Consider the following 22,253-nt stretch of genomic DNA (forward strand, 5'->3'; position numbering starts at 1 on the left):
TCGTAACTTAAACTTGTATAATTTTGCACAAGATCAGAATGTTGTGTAGGAAGTTGCCTGGAGCCTGTATGAAGAGGCTGCATTTTTATATTTATAAACTCTGAGCCTTTGTCTAAGAATATGTTGCATGAACAAAACTCAACAAAGCATTAACTCCGGATAATCAGGACAAGATTATATTTGACAGGCGTTTATTTATGCTGTGGTGATGGCTAAGAGTCATATGTTAACTTAGTGAGTACAACATTTGGCCAAGTAATGCCAAAAAGTAAACATTGTTTGGATACACTGACTTTAGAGACTGTCTCTTCCAACAGCTGGAGATGTTGATTCCATGTTGAAGATGTCGGATCTTGAAGTGCTGCCATGTGTTGTGGTTGGCTTTCTAAATCATTAGTTATTCGACTAAAGTTGTGTCCTCTTTTATCAGCAGCTACATAAACATATGTTGAAATGGTGTTCTGCTCCGTGTTTATTTGAGTAGATTGTTGTGACTTAAGGATAATTTCTGTCAAATGAGCAGTTTGCAATGGGTTTCTCCATATTTATTGTATTTTGGTGATATCACCCCTTATATCTCAAATTAATGTTGGCATAAGTGCATCATGTATCTGTTATTAAAAACTGCACCGGTGACATATGAAATGGACATATACTGCTGTCTGTTACAAGATTGGTTGTCGGATATTATGGATAGTGAAATATTAATAACTGTACTGTCAATCTACATTCTGAAAACAATGTATATATCTTTATTATCTATCCTGTATATAATCTTGTATTTTATTGCTTACACATAGTGATAATTGTAAAAAGTTTTAGATTTCAGTGCAAAGTTGCTGCCAATTGATAATTTATGAGATGAGCTTAAGATGCAGAAATTACCTCAGGAAAGCACACCTCTAATATCTACCATTTTAGCATGTACTTAAGAAATGAGTAATTGGTTTACTTGGTGTTAGTTGGTTGATTACAAATGCTATGCTAATGCTAATGAATAAGTGTTGCCAACACTGTTATAGGCTGATTATCACACAATAACGGCTGTAATAACAACCTTCATATGATCTTTAAGTTCTGTCTGTTGAAAAACATTCACTTTCGCTTTGACTTTCACTTTTTCCCATCTGTCCTTTGACCCCAGAAATGGCTATAGGGATTTTGTCAGAAAAATACATACATACATTCTTCAGACAGCCACCAGTGACAAATGTCATTATTATTTGAGCACCGAGAAGTTGCTTGTGGTAAACACAGGTGTCACATTAATGTTGTTACTCCGGATATGATGGCAGATGTGGAATTGATTTACTTGTGTTTGACATCTTGGATTTTCTGCCTTCATTGATTATTTACTTTTTAACTCCACATTTGGCAGTGTGTCATTTGGATTCAGACTTGGTAGTCAGAGGCATCCTGACCACAATGGAGGAGTTCCTTCCTCTCTGTTGTAAAGTTTAAAGCTGATATGTGGGGAAACTCCACTGGCTACTGTTACACTACTCTCAGTCTGTTGATAAGGTTTACAGTCAGTGCTTTCCGATGCCTGCGGTGAATGCAAATTATGCTAAAGTTCATATCAGGAAACATCTTAGTCATATTAATACAATTGGGAAAAAAACAAAATCCTATGAACCATTAGGTCACCCCCTCTCTGAACCAGGCTTACCATTTCTTCAATCTGATGAGATTTAATAACTGTATGACTGCAATATATATCTACATCTTTAAAACAGATACAGTGTTGAACTAAAATGAACTCAGTCTGGATTTCTTGAACTCAGACATGGTTCTGAACTCAGACTAGTCTGGATAGGATTAATATATCCACAGATGGAACCAGGGGCCGTGAAATGAATTGCATCTTATTGTCTCTGAAAGCTGGAAAGGGAAAGTAATTTTCTTGGATGAACTGTTAGCCACCATATGCACAGTTGCGACTGGTGTTCACAAGAATAAGGCTGAAGGTTTTGAGCTGCTTGGTTGTCTGAGTGATGACTATGGAATTGATAAAAGTGAGCAACACAGCTTTTATTTTTCTTGAGCTGTGGGAAAGAGCAAATGGTGAAAAGATGATTGATTAGTTTGTTTAAAGACATTAAAAATGATCATGATAACTTCAAATGTAGGTCTTGATGGAAACCCAGGTGAGAACCACAGGTCTGGGGAATGTCAAGATTAGGCTAATTCATTGTTCTCTATGGAAAACATTGCTATGTATCTGTAGCCATCAGCAAAGGGAAGGCTGGAGAAACAGCATGTGTATCTGGTATTTTGATTTTACGCAACTCCTCTCCCGGATAATATATCTTTTCTCCCAACATTTTGACCTGGGCATGACATTTAGGACTCGCTATCTTTTTTACAGATTTTTCCTGCTCTGTAGCCATCTGTGGAGGCTGGAACGCTTCCTCATTTAGATCATTATGATGATATCAGTTTCCTAATCTCTGATACCCTTTTGCCATGCAAACAACACCTTGGCATTTTCCTTTGCATATCATATACATAGATCATTCAGAACAGTTTAGTTTCCTGATGATGGTCACCCTTGAGTTCAGACTGGATTTTTCCTACACTTCACTAATGATCTTAAAGGACAAGTCTGCTTCTGTGAAACTGCGCAGCTCAGTTTTAATTATTATATTTAAAATAGGTCTGTCCTTGAGCTAAACAGCAGAGTGAGGGACTCAATATTCAAGTGAAGTGAGCTGCTGGAATAAAGATTAAGGCAATATGACGGCATCTTTGGTGATTTTACTGGGAAGTAGTCACATTTTCTGATGCATTGCTGAAAGCTCTACATTCAACCCAAACTCATTTCGATACAATATGTCCAACAAAACTTCTATGATCACACAGAACCAGTCATTGATTCCGTGACATGGACATGACGACATCCTCGATCTCTTAATTGCTGTAATGGCGAAATGTAAATTAGTATTGGAATGGATTTTCCCTTTAAACTCCGATCTTGATATTGGTGTGGAGGAAAGAGAATAAGCGATACCTGTGGACTGGCTCCAGGATAGTCCACCTGTGTGCCAAAATCAGGTTACAGGCTGACGTGAATGTTACGTCAACCAGCAGAGTCCACTGGTGGCCTCTCCATACATGGTAAAATAAGCATTTGGCTGATTCAATCAACAGTAACAGCAGTAAGATAAATCAAGGAGATGAATGGAGCTTTTTTTCCCAAGAGGAGAAACATCTGCTCTAATCAAGAAAGACTAACAACTTTAACTCTGTGGTTTTCCACTTGTCATTGAAACTATGCTAAATCATGCAACTCAGTGATAAATTATTAGGTTCATTCAGTCTTTCTAAGTCGCTCAAATCAGATATTTGTGTGAGCGTGCGTGCGTGTGTGTGTGCGTGTGTGTGTGTGCGCGTGTGTGTGGTCCAGGTATTTCTGTTGCAAACTCACATTATGGGGACTTGTATTTCTTATGAGGACAAAAAGTAAGTCTGCATGATGGAAGTCACTAAATTTTAAGGGGACGACATGTTTTAAGGTTAGTTTTAAGTTAAAGGTAGGATAAGGTTAAGAAATGCATTGTGTGAATGAGGGAACCCCACAGGGATAGTGAAACAACTGTATGTGTGTGTGCGTGCATGTACGTGTGTGTATGAGGGGCCGTCAGTACTGACTTGCAGTAATAGCTGAAGTCTCAGTAGGAGGTTGCAGAGAAAGGAATGACACAATGACTGACTAATGTTTCTAAAACCTTTCAATTTGATCAAACTTTGATTCATTTGAGTATTAATTTATATAATGGCATTTATAAACATACAATACACTGGTAAGTCAGAATTGTGTTGGTATCAGTAGGTTTAAGCTTAAGAAATGAGAACAATATTATGAGTCCAGAATTGTTTTTACTTCCAATATTTGGTCTAATGTTTAATGGGTCATTGTCGGGGCGACTTGTGTTATCAGAGCACTGGGGCATGCAAACGGCAAAAGTATTGGATGCTGACTACAATGCAGCCTGCAGATGACAGCACGGTCTAAGCTGGACTCCACTAATGTGGAGTCCAGCTTAGTTTATGTAAAATTTAAGTCAATTCATCAAAAGTACGAGAAACAGACAGTGCAAATAGTGTACATGACAGCCCTGAATAGGCTTGGTGTGATGCCTATTTTACATTATATTTTTAACATATTTGGCTAATACTACTAATACCCCATCCAATTGATATTTCTCAACAATTGTATTTTATGAGCAGCTTTATGGCCTGGAACCTGCTACAAACCTCAATAAGATTTTGTGGCTATCATTGCGTGGTCGGGACCACTCGTAAATGTTGTTTTCTTATTTTGGTAATAAGAAAACATTGATAAATCCCACAACAGTTCACAACAGTTTTTTTTATATGCTCAAAATGTTTGTACTGGACTGTGCAAATCTGTAACGCCACTTATTAATGGCTCGTTAGTTCATATTTATTGTTGTAATAAATATGCCACTAAAGCCATTACAGAAATAAAATCATCATATATGTAGATATACATCAGAAAGTTGAAAAGCATGTTGCTGTACCACACACAGTCTGTGCTGTATTAAGCTGGAAATGAGCCATACTCTTAAACATGCACACGCGTGCCGTGGGCTTTGGACAGGTTTTGTTCTTGTTGTTTCAACAGCTTCTGCCAAAAAATAAATAAATAAATTCGATTTTGGACTTCACCCCACCCCCCCACCCCTGTGTCTTGCTAGTGGATGTTCAAATTAGCATGTTCCTTTTCAGGCCTGGGTTCTATTATCCTCGCTGATGGGGTTCTTTATAGTTGTCAGGGGGGTCGTATTTGAAGGCACGGCTTGTTTTAATACAAGAGTGCAGCCTGATGGAATGTGAGGAATTCTGTCATTTATTTTCATCCGTGGCTGAAAATTAGAACTTGGAGCACTCAGAGCATGTGATTTCAATTAGAGGAGCTGTAAAGACCTGGAGACACGTAACGGTCAGACAGACTGGTGTTCTGCTAGCACCAGTCTCCATGCAGTGTCTGGACACTCTCCACAGGTGGACAAAGGCAAAAGTGGAGCGTCCTTCTCTTTTCTGTTTAAACTATAGCATACATTCACTCAAGAGCCTCATCGTGATGAATCAGTCACTCTCCTTGACAGAGATGTAGTTGTTGACAGCAGGCTTGAGGCACTCAGTGCAGGAGGGCTGCAGCCGGCCACGGAGGACCTCATGTCATTACGATGATGTGTAGCAGTTCATTCTCCTGTTTGCTGAAGCAATTTGCCTCCCTTGTGTATGGTATCTGACCTCTGGCCAAACTGTGATATAGGGGGCTTTACAAGCAGTCTTCTAAGTAGTTTGCTGAGTCCTGGCATTTGCCTTCATTGAGATAGAACTGCTAAAATGGACTCAGTGGCAAAACGGATCTAACACCACCCCTTTTTTTCCACTGAGAATATAGTGACAGTTGTCAGGGTAGCTAATAGCGAAATATTTTGGGAAGTGATTTGAATTGTAAATTACCATATGTGCCCTCCTTAAATGGTAACATAGCTGATAATGTTAGCAAGCCTTCACAAGCGCCGGCGGGAGATCGTGTTTTACATAAACGAGAGGGTTATTCCTCTTTTGTAGCAGTAAAATAAGACATGGGCCTGTCGATAACTGTGCTGTACTCAGAACTTCATCAGATAATGATGAACATAACGTTAACTTACCCAGAATAAACAGCTGGGGTATGACTCTGTGCTGGATCTTCCCGTTCCTGTTCCTGTTCCTGTTGTGTTATCTAAAAGCAGAAACCAAAAAACATGGATATGAGAACAGCTTTATTGGGAATTCTGCTGCATTAAAATACTGTATATGAGAGCACAGAGTAGTAGAAAAGCAAAGAGATAAAGGGCTGAAACCGGCCGTCGCCAGGCAGAATGCTATGACGTGGTCCAGCCATATACCAGATTTTCACCTATTCTTGTTATTTTTTGATCGAGAGTAAATCCCAAGTGCAGTTAAGCTCTGCACTAACCGGTTGGCTTTTTTGCAGATGCCAAAATACATGGAATTTCCAAATATTTAAAAATGTGTTGTTTGATATAAACAGATGATCCAGAGTCTAAAAAAGCTGACACTATCTGCAGCATATGTGACTAATCAGTCACAAATGTAGCATTTAGCCAGATTGCTCTCAATTGGGAATTTTTGCTTTTATTGATTACAAAATGCTTTTATATATATATGCATATTAGTTCAATGAATTCCAAGAAATGGGCCACATGTATTCAATTTCTGTCTCCTACTCTCTTCATAGGAGACCATTTTCCCTTGGCTGAAAAATAGAAAAAGTGTCTTAACTGTCAAAGAGTTACTAAGAGTTTAAAATAACGTTGAAATGAAGTCATGAGGTCAGACAACGCAATGTGACAAAGTGGATATTGTGAAACAGACCGTAAAATGCTGTTTTTGGCATGTTAAATGAAGGGAATTTTTCTTTAATTAGATAAAATTTCCATTTATTAGCTTTCCAGATTGCTAAATAAGAATGTTGCAGTCATATATCAACTCCTTAATACATAGTGTGTTGTGTTTGCACTTGTGTCGACATGAATTATTACATCCAATTTAGGTTTCAGTGTTTTGCAAGATCTTGCCATACGGGGTCCTGTGGGAAATCTGTGAGAGAGATTTCACCGGTAAGGCTTTTGATGGTCAACTTTGCAAATCTGTGTAGTTAAAAGTGAAGTTAACTACACCTGCTATAGATCAGTATCCAGCTGTCTCTCTCAGTCCGCACTACATGCTGCATGGACACCTTTGTGTGGTGTATTACACCACATACTGTGCATACTGTATTGTTCAGGTCGCAGCTGGGTTTTGTGATTGAATAGTGAAGAATGTAAATTTTTGTTCCATGTGCCTCTTGGTTTGACTGTGTCTCCTCCTCAGTATTTGCTTGTCAGAGCATTATCACAAAAAAAAAAAAAAAAATGAATGGCGTTCTCACTCCTGTGATCTGCTTTGTGTTAGTGGTCTAAGTTCCATATCTCACACTTTGGACTACATTCCTCCTGAAACATCTTGATTTAATCAGTCCCACCAGGAACCTACCACCAGTATTTTTTTTTGATTATTGTGGCCAAAATTGAATTTGCAGTGGTTTTTTTAGAAGACAGCTGGCGTTCACTAACCGTAATTCACCACAAATGTAAAGACAAACGTAAATAATATGGTTTAATTTAACTCAACTCAGTGTGAACATACTAATGGAAGAAGATACATGCTCTTTGCCTATTGAGTGATTTGTTAACTTGTTTTAACTGAACTCTGTTTAAGTTTGACTGCCGTTAAACTGGGTGAAATAATGTAGTCTGAGAGTAAGTCCCTGAGAAGACAACTTTTGGAGTAAAAGTCCTTAAACAAATTGACAACCATTGTTCCATTTTTACTTGCAAATTGTAAGCTAGTAGAAATACCACAGTGATTGGTTGATTTGCTTTAAATATTGCAAAGACAATAGTGGCGAGTCGCTGATTTTATTCAACCTGGTAATTCCTTTATTGGTTTGCGGTAACTGCATCTAATTAACTGGTGCATTTATCTTAATTCTTTTAATCTCTGTCACTGTTTATTTCAGTTGTCTGTATCACATTAGATTTTTGATAATTTTTTTTTTTCTGTCAGCAAATTTAGCTCTCTTTTTTTTTTTAGCTTACACTTTTTCACAGTTCCTCTTTACAACTAATTACTTTTTCTTTAGAATATTCTCACTTCCAAGGAGCTTGTTTGGAAGAACACTCAGATTAAGTGAAATCTGCCTCACAGATCACTTCACCATTATTATAGAACTCTATGGGTGACTTTTCCCAAGGAGGGAGCACTTCCTCTGTAGGGAAAAATCCTACACTGTTTCTACATGCACCCTGCTTACTTAAGTGTTTAAAGAAAACCCATACACAAAGGAAATGGAAACAGTTATACTGTTGTTATGGACCTGCCTTTGACCTGCATGGAGTTAGTTCTGGCAAATTTCATATATTCTATTTACATTTTATCTATTTTTTGTTCTCTCTTGGTCTTGGCATAGCAGGAAAACACAACAAGATTTATTCATTCATGTAATGTGCTCATGATGAGTCAAGTCTAATAAATAGATTTGACTTGGCATTAACAGAAACTGTGACATAAGGAAAATGTGGAAATGTTTTGAGACCATAACGTGCTTTGTATTTCTTCATGTCCTGTACTGTTCTGTAGGTCAGGTTTGATTTGAAGGATATGAGATGCAAACCTTTGTGAGAACAGTGGAAGTTGGGTAGTACAATAATTTGGTGCAATTCTTATCTGTTTTTTTTATTTTATCTTTTTTCTTATTATTTATTTAAATTTTTTTGTGGTTGTAGATAAAATGGGCTCTCTAAATGGAGGCATTTCTGTATCAGCCAAAATATAGTTATTAGACTAAATTTTGTTTAATGCATTTAATGTGATGTTCGTGGTGATTGATGAATAGAAAAATGATCATTTGATTTTCAGTATAACCATATAGTGATGATCAGTCTGCTGTTATCGTTGCAAAATTTCTGGTGTTCAGATGAATTATTCTGCCCATGCTGCATACTTTCACATACATTCACCATACAATGGCATATATTGATTATAAAATATTTATATTGTTATTGTGAAGATTTCAACCATGTTGCCCATCCCTATATGATGTACAGTAATTGGATAACGTAAGAACATACATCACTCGAAATGCCTCTGTTTTTTCACTGCACTGACTGATCTTCCTCTCTGATCCGTAGGTACGGGAGAGGGATGTGGGAAGATCATTCAGCGATTCCCCAAGAAGGACTGGGAGGGAACGGCCTTTCCTCAGGGGGTGGAGATGGTGAGTGAACAGCCGCCTACAAACTCAACACAACTGTACACAACTGTATTACCAGAGTACCTCAAGTACTCTATCTAAGGTTAGAAAAAAGATGACTGCAGAGACGTTGTTCTCTTTAGCATTTACCATTAAAATCCTTTTTAAGTCAAAATATGGTTAGAAAATGTGGGATATGTTTTGATAGTTTAGAATTCAGATGAACTCAGAACACCAGACTCTGTCTTTACCTGATTGCACTGCAGCTTTTTATCAATAGAGAAATACAAATATTGTTACTTCTTGAATATGATCAATCTCTAACTGATTAATCACTGGGAAGAAGTTATTATTATTATAGTATTTGGACAGCATTTTACTAAATTGGAAAACACATCACCTTTCTATCTGTTTTGCTCCTACATAAATTTTCACCTCCCTTCTCTCGTGGTTTTGAAGGGTTAAGGTAGGAATCAGTTATGAAACTCCAAGTATAATTGACAGGCTGGTGTCTGAATGGTTGCATTATTATTCAGAACATTGCTGTCTGTATTGCAGACCAGTATCGACGTTTCATAGTTCATAACAGGAGAGAAGAGAGCGTCTGTGGAAGAGTTTATAGTTGATATGTGACGTTCACAGGTTATACTGTGTTTTTCTAGTTAGTGAGTGTCCTTGTTCTTATGCCCCTTACCCACTGCCCGTTTCCTGAAGTGACTGTTAAGGATGTTTTCTTGAACGTAAAATACTGTAATACACAAAATATTTGTCTTCAGCATTCTCTTGTGTCACAAGATGACAGATCACACCCAAAGGAACTTTCATGTTGTAAAAGCATATTTGCCCTTTGGAGGCTGTGCAGCAGATGTTGGCATTTCCTGCTTCAGATAAATTCATAATGATTGTTTACTCAAAAGTTTGTTTGTAAACCCTTTCCACACTCACTAATTGGGAAGCGTCTTTCCTCAAAATCCCTTTGTCTGGCCGAGTATCTGCTTCCCTGGTATCTGGCTGCCTCCATCGTCCTCTTCAGGAAAATTAAGGGAACAGTTGCTTCTCTTAGTTTGTTTCCTCCCTCTCTGCAGGGCCACTCTAAGGGGTCTGTGACAAGGGGTCTGTTTTCCTTATATGGACAATGCAATGGATGGACAAATATTTGCTTATCAGAACTGGGAAAAACTGTCGATCTCTAGGGCAACATTAGCAGTTAACAGTGTGATACTGCACAGGACATTACGCCTGTGTTATATCTGTTTTTGTTCATTTATATTGGCTACTGCAGATAAAGTTTTAATGACTAAGCAGAATGGTTTTGGCAGTCAACAAGGAGAGAAAAATGACTCTAAATCCCAACACAGTACTTGATCCTTTGAAAGTACTATCCAGCACAAACTTCAGTAACATTACATTTTTCTGGTCTTTTCAATATAGCACCATAAATTACAGTTACAAATACAGATTTTTGGATAATGTTTTTTTCAATTGTAAACTCAACTGCAATTTAGGCATCAGCTACAGGCCTTACTGGCTTTAGTTGTTACTACTCAGTTTGCAGTTGAAGTCATTTTTTAAATTAGCAACCAATTAACTGTGCCACCGTAAATATATAGATGCAAAATGATGAGCAAAGGGATCAGATTTGCCCCTTTTGGTTGAATATTTTTTTTTTTTTTTTTTTTTTTACAGTTAATGCTTAAAGGATCCATAGCTGTAGTTGATCGGAAGTGCTGTGCCAAAATAAATGTTGCATGTTTTCTACTTTACCTTTGAAGGTATGTTTTGTGTTTGATAGAGGTCACAGGGGTCAGAGATCACAACGCAAAAGGAGCACAGCGATACAGAGCAGAGCAGCAGGTGCAGAGGCCAACAAATTGCATAATATGGATCAGATATCTCAGCCAAGATAAATGGAGAGAGTGAATCTAAACATCAGACATTCCTCAACATCTCGTGTTTAGATGAGGTCATTTTTTCACCAGGACAGGACACTTTGTAGAAGGACAAATATAATCTACATTTCTGTACAGAATATGCAGATTTAGAGGTTTAACATTAAACTTGGGTTGTAAATAAGTCTTTTTCGACAAGTAGTGAATTAAATGTTGTCTACCTTTCAGTGATTGATAAGTGATGGCCAACAGTTGTTACAGCTGCAGCTGAAATCTTTGGCTCTGTGTGGACATGTCAAAGAGACACTGTTATACCATGACTCTTGTATAATGCGATGCTATTTATAAGGCAATTGAGGGGAAGAGAGCACAAATAGACATATTGTAAGTGGGTGGTTTGAATGCCTTGCAAGCGTCTTCCTGTGTAACTCACTGAGTCTGTTGGTGGCCATCAAGAGTGTTCTAAGAGTTATTGCTTGGAGACAAACAGTGGCGTGTCACAGGGCAAAGCAAAACATAATGCTCCTCAAAGCCAAGAAATGGTAATTGTGACTGGTAAAACTATGAAAAATGTAGAGAATTGAAAGTATGTCCTATTCAGACAAAGTGATTTTGGAAGTTGAATCTTTGTAGATATGAGGCCAAAACCCTAACACCGGTATTTAACCTCTCAGTGAGTCTGCATGATGAACCATGATAGTTCTGTTCTCTCAGCATCATCACTCAAGCATCCTGTCATGGTTTCATAGTGTTTAAATATAGAAACACTGCCACAAGTTTAGCTAAATCTATTAGCTTAGTGTTTCCAGATGTCACTGAGGACCTGCATACCAATTTTTTTTTTTTTTGTGTCTCTGTGGGTGTGTTTGTGTTTTTTCATATTCCTTCTTGCTAAAGTGAATCCCTCCAATGCTTCTTCATTATGTGTCAGCCTCGACTGAAATTGAGACATACTGCAATCCCCAGTGTGTAAAGAAAGCATAAGGCATGACGTTTCTCATTGAAGACAGACAGTAAGCCTGGGCTGAAACAAGAGGATGCATTCAATGCAAGGGCTTTTTTTTTTTTTAAGTGCTTCTTGGCCTGCACCCCGCATTTTTACTGAAACTTAGACAGATTATGTTCTTTTGAGATACAACTATACGTACAAGTATATTGGATAACATACTGAATAAGATTCGTATGTTGATATTTTGAGTTTTACATGAAAAAACACCCAAAGGAGTAAGCAAGAACAGGAAAGAGGGGGTTATTCCAGAAATTTGCCTTCCTACTATGTGGTGTGTGACAAACTTTGGTCAAGATTCAAATGATTGAAATTCCAACTTTGAAGCTTAAATGAAGATACACCATGGTGTTTAACAGACCCACTAAGCAATTTGCATTTTGGCCCTGTTTTAGGCTGGTATGTAAACCATTATTATTTGCAGATTTTCTCTACTCCGTGAAAAAGAAAATGACTCATTTACAAACACTAAGGAACACATCTGTAGAAAACAGTGGATGAAGCTGAGCACGAAAAGCATTTTGCGGTCGCAACAGGCCCCCAGCAAACTAAATAACCACAGATGAGGAATGCACCAAGAAAAAGCATTTACAACTTGTGCTTGGAAAAATGTGTTTCTCATCTTTGCAGGCAAGTGATGATGATAGGAACCAGCCCAATTCCTCATCTGTTGTGGATGAGCCAGGTCTCTAGATGGAGGTCAGAAAGTTGTACACCTAGTACATTTCCACAGCCTCGCCCTCCAATATAAAGACATGGTCCTCATGGTACTTATACTCCAGTAGTAGTAGTAGTATTAGTAGTAGAAGTAGGGTCACACATTTAGAACAGTTGTTGTGGAAGTTATTACTCCACACTCGTGTGCAAGATTTCCTTGATTCTGACTCATTTTGTTTTAATTTATCTTTTTTCCCTGAACGAGTTGTGATTTGTTAAAATGAATCACACAATGACAGCAACATTAACTTGAACATGAACCAAATATTACTCGAAAGGCAAATATAGGCTGTCTGTATTTTATTATTAATTTCAGCTTACTATACTCAAAATGAATATGTTTGCTGTGATAAGAATTTTACTCATTTTTAAATTTCAATGCTGAATCTGCGTTTTACAGTTTGAGGAACTAGCATAGCAGCTGAACCTAGTCACATTTATCATGCTCAGTTTAATCAAGAAGTCTTAAATTGGACAGTGACCAAACTATTTTTGCTGACCATATTTTGTTAGTTAGATTTAGATAGAGTTCAGAGCAAAGAAGTGACACATTAATGTCAAGGGAATTACTGTGGTGTTCACTGTTTAATTGCTGAGTTTGCTCATTTAATTACCAGTGCTGTTTGTTTAATGCCTGGAGTATGTAAATGTTCATAGCATTCCCTGCTTGTAGACAACATATTGGTGTCATATTTGTGAGTTTCCAGACTCTTCCTCTGTTATTCACTTGATCCTTTCATGTTAAATGGGCCAGGTTAATTGTAGATGTAGTGTCTATATTTTAAGACAACCAGATGGACAAGCTTTTTAAATCAATCTAATCCAAGTATCGGTGAGTGTTTTGAGTAACAAACGCCAAATCTTGTCCAAGACTGCTTTTGCGGGGAACAGTGTTTGCCAGAGTTGTAAATTTTTACAACTAACTTCACCTAAATCAAACCTTCATGTTTTGCACTTCAACACATTGGAAGCAATGTGCCTCCAGTTTATGACAGGAAGGTTTTTCGTTTAATGCTGTTTGTTGTATAACCGAGGTACATAAAACAAATTGAGTTAGTATTTTAAAACACATTGACCTGAACCCGTTCAAACTGGCTTCATCCCAAAACACCAATAAACAAATGTACAGCTGTTACTCCATGCAGGTTACCATCATTTTGATATAAATAAACCAAATAATTTCACTTCAAAAAAACACAATATTATTGTTGGCATTCATTATTTGATAACTTTTTACATTCAGTTTTATTATGTGTGAAGTGTGTTTATATGTTTATATTAATTATCACATTACTGGTCATTAAAAAAATACCTTTTTAGTAAAGCTTTGCGTTAGACGCTTAACTAAAGTGATAAGCCTCTTGATTCTTTGCCTCTCCACAGACACAAAGTGGAGCGGAGCAGAGGACAGACAGGTTGAAAGCTCCTTATGTTAAGTGCAATACAAGCCTTCCACCGAGTGTTGTAAATCACTCTGCAACCGAACATGGACAGACGTCGACCCCAAACGTCTGAAAGTCAGGTTAAAATGTTTTTTCAAACACTGGTGGGACTGTGGTAAAACACCCACCACCTCTCTATCTGTACAACAAGTTAAAGATGAGAAACTCTCAATGGATTTATTTGTCTAAAGATTTCCTGACATTTCATAAACTAAATAAGTAATAGAAAATAATCAGTAATCAAAATAATACTTTACAACTCCTTTAATTTAATTGTGTTAAAGGTTTTTCACGGCTATCATTTATTTTAATTGGTGCGTACAATTCTTATTTATAGGTTTGTTTAAATTTCCGTTTGACTACCAAATACTTTATATGTAATTTAATGTGGTTATGTGGGCCAGACATTTTTAAAAACAACCATGGTCAGCAGTTTGAGATTGACCTCTCACAACACAGCAACTGAAACATCGTGAAAGGATTTGTTGATTCAAAAACCTTGACCTTCCATTTGCTGCACGTTTCCCCCTCTTGACGCATTTCTTAGTTTGTTTTCAAAGTTTGTAGGTGACCTGTCATCACCTCACCTTTAAAGGCTTGTTGCATTCAGCCTTAGGTGTGTGACAGTAAAAACAGTGGGAGTCTCAGCCTAATATTCAGACCGCTCCATCTCTACGTAGTCCCACATGTTGTGGCTGTGGGCGAGATGCTGCAGCACTGAACAATAGTAGTCCTGTACTGGTCCAGTCCAACACACAGTATGTGGTGTGGGTTCTCTGTTCCACTCAGTCAGCTAAGCAAGCAGAGTTGTTTCTCTGACCGCATACCATACCGGTCATTTGCTTTTCAGTTCCATTGCTTACTCAGACATATACTGGTAGCCATAATTGTTACTAAGAGAAAGACATTTATACAAGCGGCCACCACAGTGACCAAAAGCTAAAGCCAAAATGGAAGTGTCCTAGGATGCAGCTTCAATAATGGTCACAAGATTCTTTAATCTTTCCTTTTGATCAAGATCCATTCCAAATTTTAAAACACTGGCAGATAAATGTTATGGTCTCGGTAGCTAATTGCATTTGCAGTTTGTCTCTTGGTGGTCTTTAAAAGCAGAGGTAGATGTTTTTGAGTTTTGACAAGAGAGTCAGTCTCTCACACTGAGATGCGGTGGTTGCCGCTTTCTCGTCTCTCATTAGTTCCTACCAAAACATCTCTGCTCTTTGTCCTAATTTGAATTGTCTGATCCAACAATTCTTCAAAATGACGGGGACAACACAGGCTCTTTTACGATCTATATTGTGGCTCCAAAATTTATGATATAATTAATAGATTCTGGATTCATTGCAACCAAAAAGCTTTTAACCCTCCTGACTGTTTTTGCTTCTTTTTGCATCTTAGCATCATTGTACAAAGTTTGATGTTGTTTTCATTTTTTCAGCATATGGCAAATATATGATTGCCATGTACTAGAAAATATGTCTACTATCAAAAAATGTCTAATAATAATATAATAATATAATAATGTAAAACCATAAAAACTTTTCCTGGATTTTATCACTTGTATTGTGTTTCCTTTTTCTTTTTTTCCCTTTTTTCATGAATGCTGTGGAGTCAGTCGGTTAGCTGTGGGATACACCTGACTTATAAGGACCACTTTTTTTATATGATTTCTAGACAGATTTATTTTATTTATCCTAATTGGAAACTGCAGAAACTTTTATATGTTTTGCCTCTGAGAAGTAGGGGTGCAACTTTTAACATGCAATGTGTCAATCAGGTTCAAAAGTTTAATCAAGATATGAAAGTGTTTTTAGGTACAATGGGAGGAGCCCCATGAGTCAGGCTGTGTGTTGTTTTCTTGCTTTTTCTTTCAATAGTTTGTTCACTTGTTTGTGAATTGCTTCTTTGAGGTCACAAGTACACTAAACACATTCCAATGTTAGGCTGAACAGCAATGCTGAGTCCCACAAGCCTCCATCAAAACACAAAAACAGTCAGTTAGAAATCACATGTGCTGTTGCAGCAGGCTAATCCTTGGGTGGTTGATAACAGAGAGAAGCTTGGATTATTTAGAGTAAGGTGATTGTACTCTGTTATTGCACAGCTTGCTCTGTTTGTAGGAGGTAATGTTTGTCAAGAGAACATACAGAAAATACTGTAATTGCAAAAGCTTACTACATCACAGACTCAGATGCTGTATATATAACGCCACCTTACATCCCCACCTGTTTTCTTCCAGCAGAAATTTGTAGACTGTGTACAAAATAAAAAAAATTCCTCTTTGGGGCCCATCTTCCTTCCTTGATGAAGGAATGTGACCTTACTTGACCAGATTGTAAACACTGCTGTCATTTCTCTTGTCTAGATCTTGGACTTCTTGAAGTCCTTCCTTTCCCCCCAAATCCCTGCTGTAATGAGGAATATGGCTTGCACTTCCGGGAAGGACGCTCAAGTTATTTGGAAAATTTGTAAACTGCTGTAGTTATGTGGATAGTTGATATGACTGCTGCGGTGGAAAAATTTTAACAGAAGTTTTAATAGGGGTTTTTTTTGTTTTATTTTTTTTAATAAATATTGTCTCGACAAAAGAGGACCTGACTCCAGTATGACCTGAGCCTCTGGGCTTAGGTCAGGTTCAGGTCACTTGAGAAAAGAATAACCCTTATGGCTGCGAGGAGTCATTCATCTGGCCCTGTTCTCCGAGAAGGCTGGATAAGCAAATCATGACAAAGCTTAACTGCACTGTTCACAATCAGCAGCCTTGGTTAGTCAGTTTTAGGCTCTGGGCCAAACCACAGACAGATGAAAGAATGTAGCCTAATTGTATCACTTGATGGATTGACTCAAGTGACCATAACTTGACATGTCACGCTGCACGTCGGTCTTATGATGTTTGTAAAACTATGAGAGAAAAACTAAACAGTGCATTCCACATAGCAGGATGCCTTCCAGCCAGGGGGAGAATGGGATCATGTGTTTGTCAGGAAGATCCACATATGAGTAATCAATGATCTGTGTTCCAGTCAAGCTAAACACACCAGGAAACAAAGCTGGGGCTGTCAAGCAGGCAGGACTTTCCATGCTGAAAAGCACTGTGAGCTCACCAGGAAATGGGAATACACAGGATGAAATTACGCCACAGTACGCTGGAGAGCGCACATACTCAGACCTTTAGATGAAATACAGTACAATGCTTTCAGTCTTAATGGTTTATTGTTTGTATATATTACTCTTTCTTCCTTGGTATTCTGTCACATACACTTACAGAGAAATTTTGTTTTTTCCTGATAGACCCAATTTTAATGTTGGAAATGACCAGCTCTGTAGCCAGACAGGCGCTGGGCAAAAGCATGCAGCGGTGAAATGGTGCCAGTAGCCAGGTGATCAGTTCCAAGCTACCCTGTACATTTCCTCCCTCACATCTAAAGAGCTGGCTGGCTCCAGACATCCATGTAACTGGCTACTGGTGAATGCCACTGTTGCTAGTAAAAATGTGCTGACTGCTGCTGACACCGGGGCCAGTGGCTGATGACATAACTTTGATTCTACATACTTTGCAAAAATCCACATACTCATTGTCTCCATGTATGTAATTTTCCATTTCTCCCAGAAATTACTTTCTGAGAACTTTTGCGAACAGTTTATCTGCTTTAAATTTTAAAAATTCTCAGTAGTGTCTGATTTATGCAGACGCACATGCCCAGTTTCAGGTGTTCTCCCTAGTGTTGAGCTACTTAAACGGGACTTGCCAATTTTGTTGTAATGGTTCCCTTTCGTGCTGGCGTAATAGGGATGTGGTCCAAACTCCTGTGTGCTGAGCCTGCTGAGTTTCACTCAAGAAGACGTACTGGTATTAGGTTGGGCTGCATGTTTGAAATTCTAAGTGAAAAATTGTCAGATTCTTTGGAACACTCTTAGCCACTGACAGCATAATAACATGGTACAGTAATACTTTACATTGCTGTTATTCGTTGATATTTTTAGCTCTAGTAGTAAGAGTTTGGGGCTCTAAGGGTGGCAATGTTTGTCAGTTGTCAAACTCTGTTAGTTTCTCTGACTTTGAGGAGCAGCATGGCCTCTGGAAGCTGGTTGCAGGGTTTATCATCATAAAACATTTATCATCATAAAACTACAAATATGGCTACATTCTCCTTCAGTCTTTCACGAGTTGTTTGTATATATGACATACTGTATAAAGGAGGATCAGTGCAGGATTTATTGCCACAAAGTGGTACACAGTTTGTGTATTGGTGGAAAGGTTTCAAGTCTAATACCTTAACTGCTCAGCTGTCGGACTACAGCTACTAAATACACCACTGTATTGTAAGCAAAAGAGCCTCTACTTTTCACAGAAAGATCCATCTTTTAACTTTTGTGGCAAGTGCTGCTAGCCGCTATCCATAAAAAAAAAAGGCTGTGCATTCACGTTTGTTATGATGTGTTTGGAGAGGGGATGTGAGGTTGCACTCTTTGCGTTTAAGGTACGTCACAGACGACATCCCTTGCTGTTGTTTTAGAACACTGTATGCGGAGGTCCTGTGGCCACGTGCCAAGTTTTTTCCTACTAGTAATAGTATTAGTGTGCACATTAGTCTCCTTCCCCACTCAGAAGGCTAGCTCCCCTTGTGCACAATCTAGTCCACCTGTGAGACATTCTGGGTAAAAAAAAATTAAATTCACTTCCACCATTTTTAAATATCAACTGTACAGCTTCGAAGAAATAATTTCCATGTTAAATTTGCATACAGTAGTTTAATCATGTGGTTTATTTAGCAGGAAATCTTATATTAACATAATAAGTACTAAATAAACAAACAAAATAAGATAAACAAATTTTTGTTTTCGAGTGAAACTATGTGAGAAAAAGGTAAACATACTTTTGTGTACGACACAGGGAAACTCATTAGGCACTTCTGTGTTCATACACATTCAACACACCGACATGTACAGTACATGCACAGATTCACATCTACTCTTTACACTGCATTAGTGTTTAGTTTGGAGGGGAACAAAACTTGTTGCGGTTTCAAGTGAGCTTATTAAGAGCAGAAGTGAGACTGAGGCCTACAGTGGATAACTTATCCAGAGCCCCCACAAGGCGGTAGAGGAAGCACCTGTTCCACAGCCAGGTCATTATCAGCCATTATCTTACAGTACTCTAAAGACCGGGGCTCAGCAGTCTGACGCAGGACAGCCATTGTACTGATCTACAACCTCAGGATAAAGCTGTTTACCCTGCCTTTTCATTCATCACTCTATGAGCTCAGAGATGTGTTTTGATGTTGCATATATTTTCACAGATGAAATAATAGAAAAAAAACAAAAACATGTTTACTTATCCTCAGCTGATACAGGTAAAAAAATATAGCAACTGGTGTTGATCAGAACTGATAAAAGAAAAATAACAGTGGAATAATTACCAAAATACTGCATTTGAACTTTGGCGCCCCCAGTGGTTAAAAAAAGACAAGGAATGCACAATGCTAACCACTGACAGATCTGGCCTGAGGACATTGTGTTCAGTCTGGATACAACTTTAGGTGCCTCATACTGTGCTCCACACTACAGTATATAAGTAGTACAGATCCATTTCACAGTCATGCAGATGCAGGCGAGGTTCTCGAAGGTCAAATGCACAGCTGCAGGCGGTCTAGGTTTGGAGGCCAGATGTGACCGTGTGGCAGGTCCTGGGGAGACATCATAGTTCTGGGCAGAGCGAAAGGACAAACTTTAAATCCGACAGAGCTCATCTCCTTAGCAAAATGTTAGCTATTTTGAGAGGCACAAGCACAACGATGATCTATGGTAGCGCAATACTAAAGTTTGATTTTAAAGTTGCACTGAAGGAGAGGACAAGAATAGCCAATATACCGTGTGATTCACTACCACCACCTGCTTGCTGTATTTTCTCCATACTAGTGTCACTTATGTAATTGTTTAAGTCAAGTTAGGTGTGTTTGTAGTAAAAAATATGTCTCAGTACTCCTTCTTGACATCATCTCTTTGAATTATGATGAAGTCTAATCCTTTGTTTCACAAATATTTATGTCAAGGAAACTGTTGTAAATATTCAGTGTAACCACCAGTTCTGTTAAAAGTCTCTGTCTTTCACTTCCTCATTAGCTAAATGTTTGAAGTTAAGGCCAGGTTGAACCCTAGCAGGTCAGTTATGTTTGTGTTTTTTTTGTTGTTTTTTTTTTGTTTTCACCATGGCTGTCACAAAAGCCAGAATCAGAAAAGGTTGTTATGGTCTGTTGTTTGTCATGTGGAAGTTGGGAGAAATGGTACACTGTATTTCTTTTACAGCTCACTGGCTACTGAGTTGAATTTTTTTATTTTACATGTATCTAGTGTTGGAACTTACAAAGTCTGCTTATCCATGTGCAACACAATATGTGCTGTGCTCAGCAGTCACTGTCATTTATCTACCAGTAAGCTAAATTCGTAAATGGTTGTTTTGCATTGCCAACTGTACTGTCTAACCACATTTCCGTTTAATTTAGGGCACCTCGCATGAATTGTGAAACTCTGTAGTTATTACGCTGCTTTGACATAAATGTAGTCTTGTCTAAGATGTACAGTGTGCTGACAAACTGTCAGACCATGATTAACTGTGTAGAATAAGCTGGCATGCCCATACATGGCAGACCGGGTTCATCTTTAACAGCAGTCATTGATTGTTTTTGCTAAAATGCCAAAGGCTTTACGCCATTGATCTTTCCGCTGTTTGTTTTGACTGATTTCATCACAGCAATGGGAGTATTTATTGGATTATGCTTGTTCTTAAACTGTTCAAGTGGTTTTAATATCAGTTGTACCTGCTGTTAAACAGTGCCGGGAAAATCCACGGACTTTTCTTGGATTCTGAAAGGGAATTTTTATTTTCATGAATACATTTCGCAGCAGATTTTCCCTGAACTATTATTCAACTCGTTTATGCTTGGAAGATGCGGTGTTTGTTAACCTACTTTTGACAAAACCGACACATAATAAGATCCATCTAATGTTTGGGACCTCCACGCCTACCGTGAACATCACACGGATGCGTGGGGTTTAGTTTCAGGAGTAAGGTTGTGAGAGCAGGATGGACTGATCTGACAGCAGATTGATTTAGGCATAGGAATGTCTAATTATCTTAAGAGTCCTATTTTATTTGCCTCTTTATGCATTTCTGTTTTCAAGTTTCATGTGGTGAACTGGTCGTATGTTTTCAATTTATGCTGTTTTGAAATAAACCCAAGTATTCACCCTCAAGTGAACAAATCTTCCCAGGGGATGTTGGGTAAATGGGGGTTCGGCCACAGTTGTCCTCAGCTTGTTGCTGAAATGTGCGTGGCAAAAAAAGATTACCCTTTACATTTGCACTAAAAATACATGTAGTAGGCCTTTTGTCTAGTGTTAAATTTCCTACACATATGGCATTTATGAAGCTCAAAATTTTGTGTACAGCACTGTTTGTAATATTTGCTAGATGACTCTTCCTATCCTTCCTGACTAGACGTTTTTTTTTGATTTACAGTGGTTCATCATGGCCGTCTAAAAATATCTATGTCTAAAATGAACCATATGTGCCTGGTATTGCGTAACAGATGAGCAAAGGGAAACCAGGAGTGTTGGTGACAGTGGGGGAGCTGAGATGAAGAAACGAACTGGAGGGGAGCTGCCACCTCAGCAGAGTGCTCAGTGAGGGAGCTAAACACTAAACATTCTGGCGCAGAAAATTAACTCACGGCAACCGCTGAATAGTATTTGGATAACGGTGCTATTATGGCCATTTTGTTGACAGTTTTGTTTCTTGTAGTCATCATGCTGACCTTGAGCGAAGGAGACGAGTGAGGGAGGGGGGAGCACATGCATGTTTGTGTGTGCCAAACCGCTCTGCTGGAGCAGGCGACTCTGGTTGTTTTGTCCATTGCTCATCCTGCAGACCTGATAAAGTAGAAGTGCTGGGCAGGCAGCACGCCATTGACCTTCTCACCCTTGGCCAGTCCTTCTCTGGCCCCTGACACCTCACACTTCACTTTCCGTCATTGTGTTGTCTTCCTGGCATTTGTGTCTTCCACATGCATGGGGAAAGAATAAGGTGAAAGGAAGAGGATGATGGAAGTACACGGTGTAGTGCACATCTGTTGCTAAGTTTTCCTGACCACATTGTATTGGCAGTCACTTTACATTCAGGCTCCATCGACAGTTCACTAGTATTGAAAGTCTGAAAGTATAGATGATTACAGTCTTGATATTTTTCTTTTTTTCCCACATGTTTTCCTTTGAGGTGGTCTGGCAGCATATTTACTTATGTTTTAAATATATCTTTAGGTTTACAAATGTTTTGGTTGTTTATGATTTATCTTGTTTATCTTATT

General features: G+C 38.4%; 1 protein-coding gene across 2 annotated transcripts in view; it reads left to right on the forward strand.

The window, feature by feature from the left end:
• sbf2 (SET binding factor 2) overlaps positions 1-22,253 on the forward strand; it is a 94,129-nt gene that overhangs the window by 4,120 nt on the left and 67,756 nt on the right. For both annotated transcript variants that reach the window (XM_022765350.1, XM_022765351.1), the window contains exon 2: positions 8,775-8,860. In XM_022765350.1, coding sequence (XP_022621071.1) covers positions 8,775-8,860 — 86 coding nt within the window. The remainder of the gene's footprint in view (positions 1-8,774; positions 8,861-22,253) is intronic.

This window comes from Seriola dumerili, unplaced genomic scaffold (assembly GCF_002260705.1).
Source record: "Seriola dumerili isolate Sdu_G_001 unplaced genomic scaffold, Sdu_1.0 BDQW01000674.1, whole genome shotgun sequence".
Taxonomy (NCBI): domain Eukaryota; kingdom Metazoa; phylum Chordata; class Actinopteri; order Carangiformes; family Carangidae; genus Seriola; species Seriola dumerili.